This window comes from Antrostomus carolinensis, unplaced genomic scaffold, assembly GCF_000700745.2.
Source record: "Antrostomus carolinensis isolate BGI_N321 unplaced genomic scaffold, ASM70074v2 scaffold24929, whole genome shotgun sequence".
Classification (NCBI taxonomy): domain Eukaryota; kingdom Metazoa; phylum Chordata; class Aves; order Caprimulgiformes; family Caprimulgidae; genus Antrostomus; species Antrostomus carolinensis.
The window spans coordinates 89,442-105,721 of NW_010336843.1; the positions used below are offsets into that span (position 1 = coordinate 89,442).

The window sequence follows — 16,280 nt, forward strand, 5'->3', positions numbered from 1 at the left end:
CAGAGCGATACGGCATCAGAGTGGGAGGCAGTTTCCTTTGCAAAGCTACGTGCTGCTCAGAGCCAGCATGGGCTTAGGTCTCACTTTGATTTTCTTTTTTTTTTTGTGATTAATTCGTTCAGGGGTCTATTATTCATGTAAATATTTTTGTGTGTGAAGCCCTGAGGTAGGTAGCTCTGGAAAAGCCAAAGTGTGCTGTTTAATTACAGTAGCGAACCGGAGGGACCGTGTGTCACCTCTCTGCAACCTCAGCCCTCCTGCCGAAACCTCTGCGCTACCTCGGCCCTCCCTGGCTCTGACAATTGCTTCCTCGGCTCGGGGAAGCTGGAGGTGGGAAGGGCCACAGCAGCTGTTATATCCACCTTTTTGTAACTGTTGCACACTGTCTTTTTTTTGTCCTGTGTGGTGTTAAATGTCACCAAGCTTAGGGGCATTTTACATTTCCCTGGGCTGACCGTTTCACGACCTGAAAGGACACCATGCTTGAAAATTGCTTCATATACCACCTATTTTTTTTCTAATTTGATTTTCCTATTCCTGCTTGATCTGCTACTCTGCACCATCCTAAATATCTCCTCCCATTCTTTAATGTTCACTCCCATATCTAATAAAATCACAGCGTATTATTAAGTTCTTAATTTCTCAGTAGAGATATGGGCTGTATTTTTCTGTCGCCCTACTTGTGTGAGCTTCACCAAATTAGCCTCTGTGCATCTCGCAAAGTGCATGAATTCATTTACATGCTGTGAAGAAGTGAATTAATACCTTAATCATATGTATGAATAATTGAAGCACAGGAAATCAGAATAACTTGCCTGCAGTCACAAGATTTGTAGCGTAACTAAGAGTTGAGCCCTACGCTCCCTAGTCCCAACCCAACACCTTAATCGTATTTCCTACCTCTGTGTTAAAACTGATCTTAGTCTCCGTTCAAGGCAAGGGGCTGCTTTGTGGTCGGCACCATGTAACTGCAGAACAGCTCCACTTTCCCAGGCAACTTCCAGTTTTAGGGAAGAAAGAAGAAATAATGAATTAATACCAGTTATGATGATGACAGTGAATTCTGCAGCCTCACTGATAGGTGTAAGTATCAGCCCAAAAGAACATTTTAACTTTGAAGCTGCTTCAGAAAGTTTCAGTTGGAGAGTACTGGGGTTTCCTCCAGCTTTTGGGTGCTAGGGGCCAAGTGGGAGTTCAGATTTTACAGAAATAAGTCATGCTCAGTGTACTGTTATCAGAGGGACTTCTTCAGACCGAAAGCAGCTACATCAGATGGCCAGTTAGCTCGGAAATCTTGTCTGTCTTCCCTTCCAAGGCCCTGATGGGGCAATAATGCAAAAAATAATCAAAGTTTGGTGCAAAGCTCAGTGCAAGGTCTCCAATCCTTGGATTGGGCTGGCGTACATCACACGGCTGTAGTAATGCCATTTCCTGTATGAGCTGGTCGCGCTAGCAGTTGAATTGTTGCAGGGATCTGGGACAGGGCAGGTGGACGGGAAGGAGTTCTGCTCTGTGCTGCTGCAGAGAATCATAGAATTGCAGTGGTTGGAAAAGACCTTTAAGATCATTGAGTTCAATCATTAACCTGTCACTACCAATCCCACCCCTAAACCATGTCCCTAAGCACCTCATCTACCTGTCTTTTAAACATGCCCGGGGATGGTGACTCCACCACTTCCCTGGGCAGCCTGTTCCAATACTTGACAACCCTTTCTGTGGATAAATTTTTCCTAATATCTAATCTAAACCTACCCTGATGCAACTTGTAGCCATTTCCTCTTGTCCTGTTACTTGGGAGAAGAGACCAACACCCACCTCTCTACAGCCTCTCTTCAGGGAGTTGTAGAGAGCGAGAAGGTCTCCCCTCAGCCTCCTCTTCTCCAGGCTAAACAACCCCAGTTCCCTCAGCCGTGAACTCATCACACTTGTTCTCCGGCCCCTTCATCAGCTTTGTTGCCCTTCTCTGGACACGCTCCAGCACCTCCATGTCCCTCTAGTATTGGGGGGCCCAGAACTGAACACAGGACTCAAGGTGTGACCTCACCAGTGCTGAATACAAGGGGACAATCGTTTCCCTACTCCTGCTGGCCACACTGTTCCTGATACAGGCCAGGATGCTGTTGGCCTTCTTGGCCACCTGGGTACACTGCTGGCAACAGTGGTACCTGAAACAGGGAAATGTGGGAGTAGTTAATCCTGACTGCTGAAACCAGTGCATGTTTTGTTACTGGGCTTAACAGAGGCAGGATTTTAGCTCAGCTGAGTGTGGTGTTGTTCTTAACCTGACCTGTAAGCCTTTCTGATGTTATATGCTTGTGGCAAGGTATTACCTGGGATGCCTTGTTATTTCCCTTTGACTTACTTTATATTCTGCTATGCACTCCTATCTCTTTTGAGAACAAAATGCTGCGCAAATGCCTTACGGGCTCTTTCTCTTTCACTGGCCTTTTTTTATGACTTGAAAGAAGTTTCCCTAGGCCCAAGTCTGCTTTCTGTCTTGAATATTGACCTTAGAGTTACACCATCTCATTGTCGCTGCACGCAGACTTCTCAACTATCAAAGTTCACCCACAGGACTCAAGGTATTCCTAACTCAGAAACACCTTGCCTTTTATGTCCTCCTCCTCTTCCCCTTCCTCCCTCCACATGAACATTTCAATTTCACAAGCAAAACTCCGTTTCTCTGTGAATTGCAACAAGTGGTTTACCTGTTTCATGGTAAAAATTGTACTTCAAATTTAAATGTCTTTTTCACTGTGACTGTCATAATATTTTCCATTCGAGGCTGAGACTCCACTGTGGGTTTTCTGTGCCACATTGTCATCTGTACGAATCTGAGCTTAAATGCGTGGAAATTCTGACATTTCAGGAAGAAATACGAAGTGGTTTTTTATATTCTTCAAGTTAGCTGTTTCGTAGGTATGGCCGCTGGGTTTTGCCCAGTGCCCTGGTCTTTCCCAGTTCAACAACAGATGGAAGATTGCTCAAGATTTTGGGCTTGTTTGCATTCACTGTATTGTATCATTTCTGTGAGAATGATTTTTTTTTTTTTAATGTGATTGCTTACCCTGAAAAGGCGATAAAGTAATAATTAGCCCAAAAAGGGATTTCCAAACTGGCTTTGTTTGGGTTCCACTACCTTTGGCAGAGTGTTTACGTCCAATGCCGGACATGGTGTCCCTGTACCATGGTCTTCAGTGAGGATCTTAGAGAAGGCAGCTTCATACCAAGCAAGCTGAGCTGAACTTTGAGTGGCTTCCCAGTGGAAATGTCTCCATGGTGGAAAGAGCTGCCTTCAGTGGGGGCCTGGAGCAGGGTTTGGTAGGCTATAGCACTGTTGAACTCTGCTTTCAAGTCAGTGGCCTATAGACCAAGACTGCTTGTGCTCAGTAGTGCAAGCCACATGTTTTGGGGGAAAATTTTGACTTTTAACGTTTGCCTACTATGCAGTGGTTGTCAAAGGCTGAAATCTCTCTTGGCAGTCGTGTGGTTTCATGCGGTGGTTTGTTATGTGGAACAAAGTATGCTGGTGAGGAGATCACCAGAACCATATTCTCCTATACACTTTTACATGTTTCTATTGGGTAATATGAAAGATGGAAAAATGTACACCCACTGGCAACGTTCATGTCCACCAATATATCTATTTTTTTGTCATGAGTTACTTTGAGAATATGAGGGGAAATTTGCAGCTGTTTCAGTGACTTGACATTTGTCACGACGACAAGGTTTCTAAAATCCAGACCGTAATTGCTACCTTGGTGAGCTGCACCTCTTACCAATTGGGTTGTGGGAATTGCTGGTGACACAATCTGCTGCTATCAGAACTGATTCCATTGTGGTCTGACCTAATCAATTGTGCTGCAACCCAAGTCACAGTCACTTTGTATAATTTTATAGTATAAATCAGATTTTACACGTGTGGGGCTACGATGTAGATGCATCTGTAGAGCAGGGGGGACAGAACTTGGAAATGAACGCAAGGGATTTGTATTTGATTCTACTCAACTCGAGCTCCCATCTTCATTCTTCACAGTTGTGTCTGACCAGCTTCCAGTTGTGTATCAGGCAACATGACTAACAATTGTCACATGTTGTTTATTCTCTTATCTCCTTCCCAGAGGAAGGAGTGTGTGTACTAGAGTGTTTGTTTCCTTGGGAAATTATGTTCCTCAAATCCTATATTGTGTCTAGAAATCGTGCCTTTATCATTAACTTTTATCATCTCTATGAACCTTGAAATTTGATGGAATTTGGATAGATGACTGTCATTGGAAAAATTCAGCCTTGTTGTGTGTGAATAGTTTGTGAAATTGCTGCAATGCAGGTAGGAGCCTTTTGAAGAGGTGTAATACCAACTTTCTTTTTGATTGTTAAGTCAATTTTTTATACTGTGACCTTGTAGGGGAATGTGTTTCTCTGTGCTATATGATAATATATTTTATTAATTGTAGCTACCTCTGGAATAGCTGAAAGCAATCATCCCTTTCCTCTGCATTTTACAGTTTATCTAAGCTGCTTGACCTGGGGTAGCCAAACCAGGTGGGCTAATTCAGCCCTGCTTCAGCTCAGTTTAAGTTAATCCCTTCAATTGCATTGGATTTTTTTAATTATTTTTAATTAAACACCAAGTTAGCTCCTAATAAAGGTGTCAAACTGACAGGCATCGATGCCATCTAGATGCATGATGAAGCATTGTAATGGTGATGATAAAAGTCTTTCCATCCTAGGGAGCTGCCAGTATGTTTTCCTGAAGGTGCTTCCGGAATGAGATGGCTGGTTTATGTTTAAGAGCTGAGGCTTGATCCGGATCATTCACGTCAAGGGCAATTACTCTGGGAATGATAATGAGCCTCACACTCAGCCTCCAGTGAGATTCCCAGTACCAATACCAGTTACAGCAATAGTGTAAGCTCGTGAGCAAAATAAAATAAAGACCGCAACAACTATTTAATTGAAGACACAACATTTTCCTGAGGATAAGCCTTAGAAATAAATCCACAGTTTGGTTGCTTATTAAAAACAGCGATTTTTTTCCCTAGTGGAAAACTTGATTGTGTCACTGAACTGCACACACACACTTTTTGAGAAAGCCAGAAACTTTCTGCAAGCATGTTCATTTCATCAAATCTCTTTTTTTTGCTGAGACAAAACCAGTTGAAACTTTTTGAGCAGCTCCGATACCGAAGGCTCAGGCTTTTTCACCTTCCATCGTACAGGTGACGTGGGGCACACAGTGGGGTATGTGCTAGTCCTGCAGAGGCCCCAGAGAATTTCCCTGGCTCTGGGTCTTTGATGTCTGGGGCTTCAGCCCCATCACAAGGAGCCCTCTGCCTGGCTGTTTCTTGGTGATGAGTGTCCTTCCCACAGCTTCCCCTGTATTTTCCCATCCCAGCGGTGACGGTGCATTTTGGCTGCAATTAGTACAGCTTGGATTTCATTAAGTAAATGACCATGAAAAGCTTTCAATATTGGGACAAACCCAATAGAAACATCTATATTATCCAACAGAGGATGTTCTCAATTTCTTTGGCCAGAAAGTAAAATTCTTACCTAAGGTTTTCAGAACTTTGGAAGAAGTTTGACCTTCCCTATCCCTCAGCCAGCTCTGAAAATCGTAGCCGATGGTTTTACAAGTTTTACAAGGCTTGTAGTACTGACTTAATAGCTCTTTAGTTATTAGAGAAGAAATGTTCGTGTTCTACGAGTTTAAATTATATTAAAAACCTTTATTAGCATGGCTTGGCAAAATACACTTCTGGCTAGCTTTCTGGCTTTGGGTTAGGCCATTCTTGTGGTTTCTTAATGACATGCTACGAAAGGGATATACTTTATGAGAATCTGCTGCCAGATTTTGCATGTATTAAGAGGCATTTGCCATTTGTTTGTAATGCTGCTGAGTGAAACAAAAAAAATAATTAAAAGTTAGAGTTATGTCTTGTGTTCATTTGGCTTGATTTTCATTTACATGGCCTTTTGTGTATTTATATATATGTATTTATATGTGTTTTCATATTATCGGGTCTCTGTGAATTACTGGTGGCAGCTCAGTTCTGGCACGTAACAGTGCTGTTACCAGAGTTACTTTCTGTTGTCTTTTATGTTCCAACCTTCCCTCAGTAATTTTGGCAAAATTTTCTCAATGAAAGAAGAACTCCTCTGGGCCACGTAATGGGTTTCCCCACAGTTGGAAGCAGAATTAGGCCACTGGGGCAGCTCATTTTTTGTGAAGGCAACTGTTCGTGCCGTGGGCAAGATGTTTCAGAAGTTTCTTTCCCACGAGACTTGGTGACACACAGGCGGTGCTGAAGTGTGATTCAGCTGTTTGGTTTGTTTTCCCCCTCTTGTCATCTGTTTATTTGCTTTGCGACCAACAAGTCCAACTCTTTCTTTCTGCTGATACTGCGCGTTAGCGTGAAAAACGGATGGGGCGAAGTAGCCAGGGGGTGGGAGGAGGTGTGTGTGGTGGGAAAATGGGGCTGGGAAAAAGGTCTGGGACTGGAGTAACCTTTCTTACGTATCTTTCCATCACAAGAGCTGTTTGTTGCAAAGGTGTGATTTTTGATAGCAAAAAGTAGGTTGCAGTGGATTTGACCTGATACTCTTGTTCTTTCCACAGTGGGGAAGCCTCACAAGTGCAACTACTGCGGCCGGAGCTACAAGCAGCGCAGTTCGCTGGAGGAGCACAAGGAACGCTGCCACAACTATCTGCAGAATGTCAGTATGGAGGCTGCCGGGCAGGTCATGAGTCACCATGGTGGGTGGAAACTGCCTTTTGAGGTCTCTTGGACTTGGAGCATCTCTTGCGGGTTTTTTTCCATCTGTTTTTCTTCCTTCCTTTCAGCTTTGCATCACTTCCATCTCATAGTTTGCTTGTACTCAGATAGGCAGGAGGAGAAAAGGTGGGCTAAAATCCTCACTCTGTCTAGTTTTGCTGTTTTGGTTTTTTTTTTTAAGTCATTATTTAACTTTTTAGTATGTATAATTATGCAGACCTGAAAATAAAGCAAAGTCACCTGTGCAAAATTACCCTAAAAATTAACTAAGCCATATATGAAATGTATGATTCCTCTCCCCTTCTTTTCTGATAGCGACTGATAATTATAAAAGTTAAGGATGGTGGAGGTATTCAGAAGTAATTTTTTCTACTCCCTGTAATATTATCTTCTATCCCAAAACAAGGCGGGGATAGTTATATAAATCTTTGGAGCAGAATGGAATTCATCAGTGTTGATGAAAGTAATTATAACCCAAAAAAAATGTTAATATGCATTTACATGTGTTAGTATTAATATGTTAACTAACACTGCATGTGTTAATATACATAAAGACTGAAGATTGCCAAAAAGATTGTTGAAAGCAAGAAATGTCCAACTCCATTAATTTATTTTCAAAAATTTCTGTAGCTTTTAGTATGGATAATGAGCATGTCTCAAACTCCAGGGTTGTAGGCTCATCTGTAGTACTAAATACTAAATTATAGCTGTCCAAAAAATGTTATAATTTCATTCAAAATTAGAAAATTAGTGTTTCAAAAACTCTTCTGAAATAGAACATCTTTTAACTTTTAAAAATTGTCTTCAGATGTTTAGTACTTGCAGTGTTTAAAATTTCTTATTAATCAGAAAATATAAAAATTAATGTTTTCCATTTCCATTTTTATTAAAATTTACCACATACTTAAGAATACCAAAAAGTTAGATCGTAGGTAAATGAAAAAGTGAAAGATTGTTTCCTCTTTTTTTTTTTCCATTTTGCTTTTCCTTGTTTAGTGGAGTCATGTGACTTCATTTGGAAATTAATTACGTAGAAGTTCTGAAAGGTCATTTCTAAAAACCTAAAAATACAAGCTGAAATAAAATCTATTTAGCATTTCTAATGTAGGCTATTTTTTGGTGAAAAAAATCACCAAAAAATTTTAAGAGTACTTTTCCATGAACAATTTAATCCTATGAAGGCATTAAAAATGTATTTTATACATTCTGCCAACATATTCATACAGCTCCATTAAGTAATTACTACCTTTTTAGACACTGTGAAGACTAAAAACAGCCGTTAAAATTTAGTGGGTGAATTTTAAGACATTGAAGTTGGTGATCATGTGCTCTAGACCTGACTTAACATTTGTAAAAGCCAGTGGAGAGACTGATTTCAGGGCTTTGCTATTTGCAGGTACCTGTTGTGTGCCTGGTCTCTTAGACAGAGTGCTTGGTTGATAGTAGGGTTTTAACCACCAGCTCCATTCCCAACAAAATACCCTCTCTTCACTCTACAAGGGTGTGCCTCTCATTAACCAGCTGGGTGATAGACTTTCCTTGGGGAAATAACTATAGGCCGATATAGTTATAACAGCCAGGATGCTTCAGAGGTCACAGTGTGGAGGATCTTCCCAAATTCCATTCGACTTCTGGGTTTATTATTCAGTTACTTATTAAAATTGTGTTTACTCTTGTTGATAGTGTACTTCTGAGGAAATCTAAAGCTTTTTCTAAGCTGCTTAATGCTATGACAAGAAGGCTAAGTCCTTAACCTTGTCTACCCAAAGAAGCTGGAATGGTTGACCTTGCATTGATTTTTATACCAACTGAAGTTAAACCAGTGCAAACCCCATGTGGACAGTTCTTTTATTTACAGCCTGTCTGACTTTGCTTGGGCTTAAAATAGAAATGTTCACACAACCACTTCACTTTTCTCAGCAAAATTAGCTTAAACAGCACTTTGAATTCAACTAGTGCCTCTTTCTTCTCTGGGCAAATATGTCTACATCTCCCCTGGTGAATATTTAAGGGGATATCTGATCCACTGTCTTCGCTTAGCTGTTTAGTGAGGGCATGACAAGGACCAGCTGCGACAGGGAGCTCCAGATTCATCTGGGACCAGTAGTTAATCTCACTTCACAACCCAGCATCACTCCCACCTGTGAAGCTCGGCGTGAGAGTCAGGGTCATGAGCACCAACCTGTAGAGGTCTGCAGCAAAGTCCTTTCTCCTGGGACTATAAAGACACCAGCAAAGAGTATTCAGATGGTTACTCAGCACAAAGTTAGGTCTTAGTCCAACCCTGAAAAATGTATTTATTTTCTTCTCTCCCATGTCACACATGGAAAGGATGTTCCTGAGGATAAGTGAGTGCATGCTTTGGAGATTTTGATCATTGGTGTATTTTGCATCACATTAGGATTAAGTTCTCCTGACTCTCTTTTTTCCAAATCATTTTGAAGTATTTTGTTCTCACTGAGCATTTTGAAGCCTCTGAGTGCATTTTGGTGTGACTCCTGGTCACAACTTCACTACTGGCACAGAATAGGTAGAGGTGGATCTTTTCTTATCCCTACTGGTGTCCTTCTTTAAGGATGCAGGCGGCTGTGCTGAGTCTCAATTAATATGGCCAACATTTAACATCGGACTAAATTATTTCCGCAGGGATTAATTGTTCCAGAAACCTGGAGGCAGCCCCTAGAGAGTTTGGATTTTTTTTCAAGCATTGTGCTCAAGTTGATCAGTTTATAGGCATGCTATAGACATCTACTTGACTGCTTTTATGGTGACCTGATAAGGCCTTTAATTTCAATTATCTTTGTCTCACAGATGGCTAGATCACCTGACCAAAGCCACAAAGGGAAGCCAGAGGAGGGGAAGAAGGGCTAGTTTCGATGTGTGGGTAGGAATGTACAAGTTCTGGGTCTTTCCATCTCGTCCTCACAGGGTGCCAGTTTCTTGCTGAGCTGCCCATCCTTGTGGCTGGGTCTTGTCCCCTGCTCAGCATGACTGTTGGCAATTTTCAGCGAAGAAGTGCTGGCCCCAAAGGCAGAAATTAGTCTGTGGTCTCCTAGCTAGCGGCATGTTGGGAGTGACAAAAGTGGCAGTCTCTGAATGCCAAGAACACAAGCTTTACAGGAATGAACAGAGACAAATGTTAAACGCTAGCTATGGCTTACACCCAGTTATAAGTTGTTCTCCACAAAGCAGAAAGTCCAGGGAAATTCTTAAAGTGGAGTGGAGAGGATGCTCTTTTTAGGAGAAGGAGAAAGAAGCCTAGCCCTAGGCTGTGCAAGGCTCAAAGGCCAGCTCCACATGAAACACACAATGGCCTTGTGTACTTCCCTCTTCCATAGTTGCTTAAAACATTGTTAAAATGCTGGTCCCACAGGAGACTTCACACCAGGGTCCTTGGGAATGTTTCCTGTCATTTCTCTGCTCACACACACTTTTTTAAAATAGCAATATTGTGAGCTTAGGAAAGGAAATTGAGGTTGATGGAGTAATACTAATTTATACCAGCTGAGACTTAGCCCAGTGTCTGTTGCCTGCACACAAAAGTATTTATCAGCAAAACGCATGCTGGATAATTTTTTTTACTTCTTTTTTTTCCCCCCCTATTCTTTCCTCACTGGAACAGTATAAACTACTTTAATAGTATGTGTGGTTTCTCACAAATTAAGAAGCAAAAAACTAAAAGATAGGCACTTGGAGCACTGTGATTGAAAGACCAGTGTCTTCAGGGAAGTAAAGACTTTGTTCTGAAACCATCTAGGTTTGTGTATTGAGTTTGGGCTTAGAAAAAACATTTGGTGTTAGCTGCTATTGAGGACATTAACAGTGTCAGAGATGGTGAATATTTGCATTGACAGTCCAGGAGCACACTGATAGCTGCTTAAGAACATCCATGACCAGAAATGTACTCAAGCATGGGCTTTTCATGGACTAGATGCTTGATTTTTAAGAATAAAAAAAAGCCTTTGTGAGCTGAGACCATAAGTCCACAGGATAAAATGAGTTGATGTATCAAAGCTAGTTATGCAGTGTCAGCTGTTCTTCGGTAGCTCCCACTACCAAGGTAATGAAGTACAATGAAATATAACAAAAAAGGAATTGCATTTACCACAGAGTAAATGTGTACACATGAGCTTCTACCACAGAGTAGCTGATTTGTGGTAACTGTTGGTTGTGTGTGATCGGTTTGTTTTCCCCTTTTTTATTTTGTTTTCCTCAAAAAATTGATTCAGGCTTGGACCATTTGTCCTTTATTTGTGTATTTTTTAAATTGAAATGAAAATTAATATATCTAGAATTAACAATGTGATCTTTAGCTTAACTCTATGGGTTTCTAAAATGTGACGTCTCGCCTCTTTGGTCCGGTTTTGCATTCATTTTAAATGGTTTCAGAAACTAGGCTGTTTCCATCTCTCCCTTCTCCCAGGAAATCTACATAACAAAACAAATTCTGGTAACTTATTCCCTTCCTAACACAAATGTTGGTGGGAAATAGAGCTTGCAGCATGAAAGATATAAAAGAAATTTGTTTTATTGGTGAAGATTTTACTTTTAAAAGGAGTCCAAGCAGAATTTTTGCCTGACTTAGAGGAGAGCAGATGTCTTTTTTAGCACTATTCATTTTTCATGGAAGAAAGGTTTCAAATTCCGTCTAGGAAATTTTGCACACATATGCCCAACAGTAGAATGATTTAATTATTACTTAATTGTTGTAAGACATACAAATGTCACTACATTTGGGGCTTAATCAGATGGCTATGAAAGTAATTAGAAGTTTTTCAACTGATTTTGTCAGCAAGAACGGTCCTACAAAGCCAGCAAACCTTTAGGAAGTCTTCCTAGGAGGGGTTTAGAGCCCTCTGCACCTCTCTAGGTCCCCACCATCAGGTTCATGTGTCCTGTACACCAAGGGCTGGAAATTCTTGAAGTGACATTCATGTGCAAACCTGGCCTGTTGCAGTGAGGATGAGTATTGCCACTGAGCAGGGATCCAGGGTTTCATGCAGAGTGTATATGCATATGCATGTATACACTGATTTTTGGTAAGCTTTTTTTTTTGGTAAGATTTTTGGTAAGGACAGTCAGATACCAGTTCCCAGTGAAAATCAACAGTCATCGTCTTTCCTTTCTTACAAAATCTTCTCAGGAAATACTTGAGTAGAAGTAGTGCAGATAGTTCCTGATCAAGCACAGTATTTAAATAACCTTAAAAATTGAGCCTTAGCTATTAAAGTACTCCAGACCTCCCAGTCTGCACTGGGCACTAATTAGGTCACTCAAACACTGCATCCCATTTTGTTGCAACTTTAGATTAATTTCATATTTACGCTTTTTCTTCCTCTCTTTCACTGATGCCAGCAGGACTGCCTTGTAAATGAGAAACCATTGTGTTTCTCAGGGGGAGCATCCTGTACAAATAAAAAAGCAGCAGAGTAAATCATTTTATAGCATATGGTGGATTCTAAGCCTCAAAGTACTCAGCTTTCCATAGCAGCAGAGGCACAAATGGAATCAAATGAATAAATTGCCATGTTTTCTTATTATGAATGTCTGAATTGAGAAGTTCACCTGAGCAGATACTCTGTTTTGTAATTGCCTGGTATTTGCACTTCCTTACTAGAAAGAAGGAAAAGACAAAACTTTTATCACCCCATTTTTCATATCTTATATGCTAGCAAACAGCTGCATGTTTAAGAACAGGGGAGTGATTATTCCATATTAGGATCCTGAAGGTAGTAAAATTACATGGGAGGAAAGTAGACTGGCAGTGTTCATTTATGGCACAGTCTCAAGGAGAAGGTATCTGTGGCACGAAAAGCTTCTATTGGTGAGAGACTCAAGGAGGACTAGCAGAAGACGGGGGTTTCAATCCTTCTCTACTACCTCTGCAATATCACCTGTGACTTGTCTGGAAGATCTGTCTAATACAGAGAATACAATGGGTTGCTCACAGTTTGCAAATTATAGGAACTCTTTGCAAGATCATCCCAGTTTCTATTTCTCTGCCATCCATTCTTCTCCCCAAATAACTTTTTACACCTCAGCCATCCCATTAGCACGTGGACCAGTGGCTGATGCTTCTCAGGTTTCTCTTGCTACGTGATGAAGATGAATGTGGGGCAATTAGGCCATGTATTAAATTCCTGGCAGCAGAGCAGTGGGAAGAGCTACACGTGGAAGCACACTTTTGACATATTTTTAAAATGACTTGGACTCTCTGAGCCTGATCCACAGCGTGGTACCACTGACCCTTCTTGGTGTTTATAAGAGGATGCTCAACAAAACCAGAGTACTCTGTAGGTATTTAGTGATTGGCTATGTCAGCAAGTGACGTAAAACCTGTGCGAGCTGGTTGCTACCCTGGTGGGTAGCCCATGCAATTCCTATACTGCTTTTGCTCTAGCACTTTATTCCCTAATCCAACAAGCGACAAAAAGTGCAATGAGTAAAGACAGGAGTGGTTTTTAATTTCTTGTTATTGTCTCAAAGACAACGTATGAGCATTCCACTAATGTGGCTAGTACAGGAATACTCCCTGCTGATCACCAGTTGTTAGGGATAAAATATTAATCAAAAAAATTGATAGTTTCTGTGACTGATTCTGAAGGGAATTTCCATATGATGTTAAGCCTGTAATTCCAGTATTGCATTTGTTGATTTTACAGTCTCATGTATAGAAAGAGGAAACACATTTGTAACAAAAGATCCTTCACTCTGGAAGTCTTTGTCTTAGGGAATGAACAGCCAGGCCCAGGAAACACAAGTCATCAATGCTTTGTATGTCTTTTAGTCATTGAGATTACTGTGAAAAGGAGACAAGAATGGTAAGCATGCTATATAATAAGCGTGAAGTTAAGGGAATACACAAAGAATGATGACTAAAAAGTTACACTGGCAACAAGTGACCATATTGAAGGGAGAATAACATAAAATGTGATCTACAGAGACAGTTTTCAAAAAGTGTCCCCTCCTCACTGGGGATCTTGAGTATTCAGAACAAAACAAGTCCTTTAATAAATGCTTAAAGTTAGACTTCTGCTAAATAAGATGGTCCCAAAGAGAGACATTTTGAAAATGTAGCTCTACTTAAAGGTCATTGCTATCTTAATGCCCAGCATGTTCCTACACATAACTTTATTTTGTGTTGCACTCATTGGGCAGCCAGCAGGGCTCAAATGATGTGTGCTGTCTGTGAAGTGTAGACCAGACTTACCTGATACGATTTTTTGGTTTTATGTAGTACCTCCTATGGAAGATTGTAAGGAACAAGAGCCTGTGATGGACAACAATATTTCTCTGGTGCCTTTTGAGAGACCTGCTGTTATAGAGAAGCTGACAAGCAACATGGGAAAGCGTAAAAGCTCCACCCCACAGAAGTTTGTGGGTAAGCTTGAAATACGCCTTTTATTATTTTTAGTGTGTAGGTACAGGTTATTTGTAATTTGTAATAGCCAAAAGAACAAGGGGAGAAGTAGGGCTCTTAGAACTTGGTTGTGATGGGGAGGGACAACAATGGAGATGGTTAAATCCCAGCAAGAAATCCTGAAAATTATTGAATTAATTTTACCAGCCCAGAGAATTCAAAAGTTAGGTCCTCAGAATCATGAAAATGGCTTAGAAAATCTTGAGCTTTTTACTGTGCCTTAAGACTGGTTTGGGTTTTTTTAAACTTTTCTCTGGCCCTTTTGAGATTTAGACTTATCCTTCCCTCTCCTTGCCCCAGGAAATAAAAACTAAGACTCATGTAATTATCTGTCTCCATATATGTGTGTGTGTTAAAAAAAAGCCCAACAGGTATCTCAAGACTTGTAACTTGTATTAAATTCTTGAGAGTTGGCAACAACTGGTCTGATAACACCGGCATGAGGAAGTAAAATCACATCACTTCTGTTGGAAGAGGTGCTCACTCCAAGTGCAGCATTCTGCACGTGATAAGCTTATTAACACATGAATATAAAGCAGTATTGAATGACTTTTGGTTACCAAATTTAGAATTCTAGGCCCAGAATTAATATTTTGCTTTGTATCTTGACATCTTAAAATTGTTCAGCTTGTAACAGGAGACAGTATGGGGAATTTTACTTGGTCTGAGTTGTAGCTTAAAGCTTCTTTTTACTGCTGCCGAGGCAGTGCTAAACTTAGGAGTGGATCTGGGACAGAGAATTATTTGGGGTAAGTGTATGCTGCTAGACTCCAAAGTCATGTAATGTGCATTTTCCACACTCACTGGAAGGACAGTTGTACAGATTTTAAAGGTGTCATATACTTATTCTGCCTACGCTGAGTACACTTATGGAGAGAGGATCAGAGACTGTAAGCAATTAACACAGCCATTTAGAAAAGTCATTGCCCCTCAGCTAAATGCAGATTCAGATGGATTTGTTAAATCACCACTGAAGGTGGTTTTAAGCTAACCCACATGGTTTTGAATAGTAGGGGGCTAGCAGCATGCGGCAGCTCGCCTGGAGGGCACTGACACACTGACCTGGCTGCTCTCAGTCATCTGGACAGTCCCAAATATCATTGCCAAGCCAAGGCTAGGCAGGAACAATCCAACCCACGCGAGGAACGCTGGGAGGCATCAGTATTTCCTATATTGGTGTTAGTCCTTCTGAGATAAAAGCTTAATTCTTAGACTGTTGTCTTTAAGAGTGATCTGAAGTGAATTACTGTATAGCTGATAGGACCTGGAGGATTTATACTTTGATTTAATTTAATACTGTGACAACAGTTGGGGTTGAAGAGGGTGGAAATGGGAGCAGGACCGTCTACTGACAAGCCAAATACAGCTTTATGGGACTGTAAACATGACCCCAGCATAGCAGATTTCCCTGGTGTCATCCCAGCAAGTGCTGTATGTTCTCTCAGGGTGTGATCAACAGTGAAATAGTTAATCATTATGACACTTAAACTGGTGTGTATAGACCTCAGAATCATTACAGCCTCAAAAGGAAGAAGGGCAGTTCACACCTCTTGCTCTTTTTCCCCCCAGATTGTCCACAGATTTGAACAGAACTGTGTTTGCAACACCTCTCAGAGGTTATTTGTGCAGGGGTTACAGACTTTATCTGAGAGGGCTGGAGACCTTGCTCCCCTCCCTTAAGTTCTGGTGTGCCCACGCCTGCTCTCAAAGCAGGATAGTTTACTGATTACAAGCATACCTCACAACTGAGGCAAGCTACTTTTTGGATAGTATAAGTTGAATCAGTTTTTGGAATCTGTAGATGATGGTCTCTCTTTTTTTTAGACCAGGAGGTTATTTTACTTGTCTACTCCCATGCAATTGACCATATGTTGTTATTGTCTTCAAAGGCAAATTTACTGATTGGAAATCCTTGCCCGAGATACACTGTAGCAGGTTCTCTTCAGTAGGGTATACTACTTCGTTGTTAGATAAACCTGTTTCTTCTATAGGTGTAACAGATCATTTTGATATTCCGTTTTTCTGGGGCTAGGAATTCAGGGTTTCATGTGATGTGCAGCTTTTATCCAGGTACAGCTGTAGGG

At 40.9% G+C, this 16,280-nt stretch overlaps 1 protein-coding gene across 5 annotated transcripts in view; it reads left to right on the forward strand.

Moving 5' to 3' along the window:
• Window positions 1-16,280, forward strand: part of LOC104530441 (zinc finger protein Helios) — a 109,446-nt gene that overhangs the window by 87,939 nt on the left and 5,227 nt on the right. For 4 of the 5 annotated variants that reach the window (XM_029086745.1, XM_010175020.2, XM_010175019.2 and 1 more), the window contains 2 exons: window positions 6,620-6,757; window positions 14,014-14,157. In XM_029086745.1, coding sequence (XP_028942578.1) covers window positions 6,620-6,757; window positions 14,014-14,157 — 282 coding nt within the window. Of the gene's footprint in view, window positions 1-6,619; window positions 6,806-14,013; window positions 14,158-16,280 lie in introns of all 5 variants that reach the window. The other variant, XM_029086746.1, reaches the window with a different exon arrangement.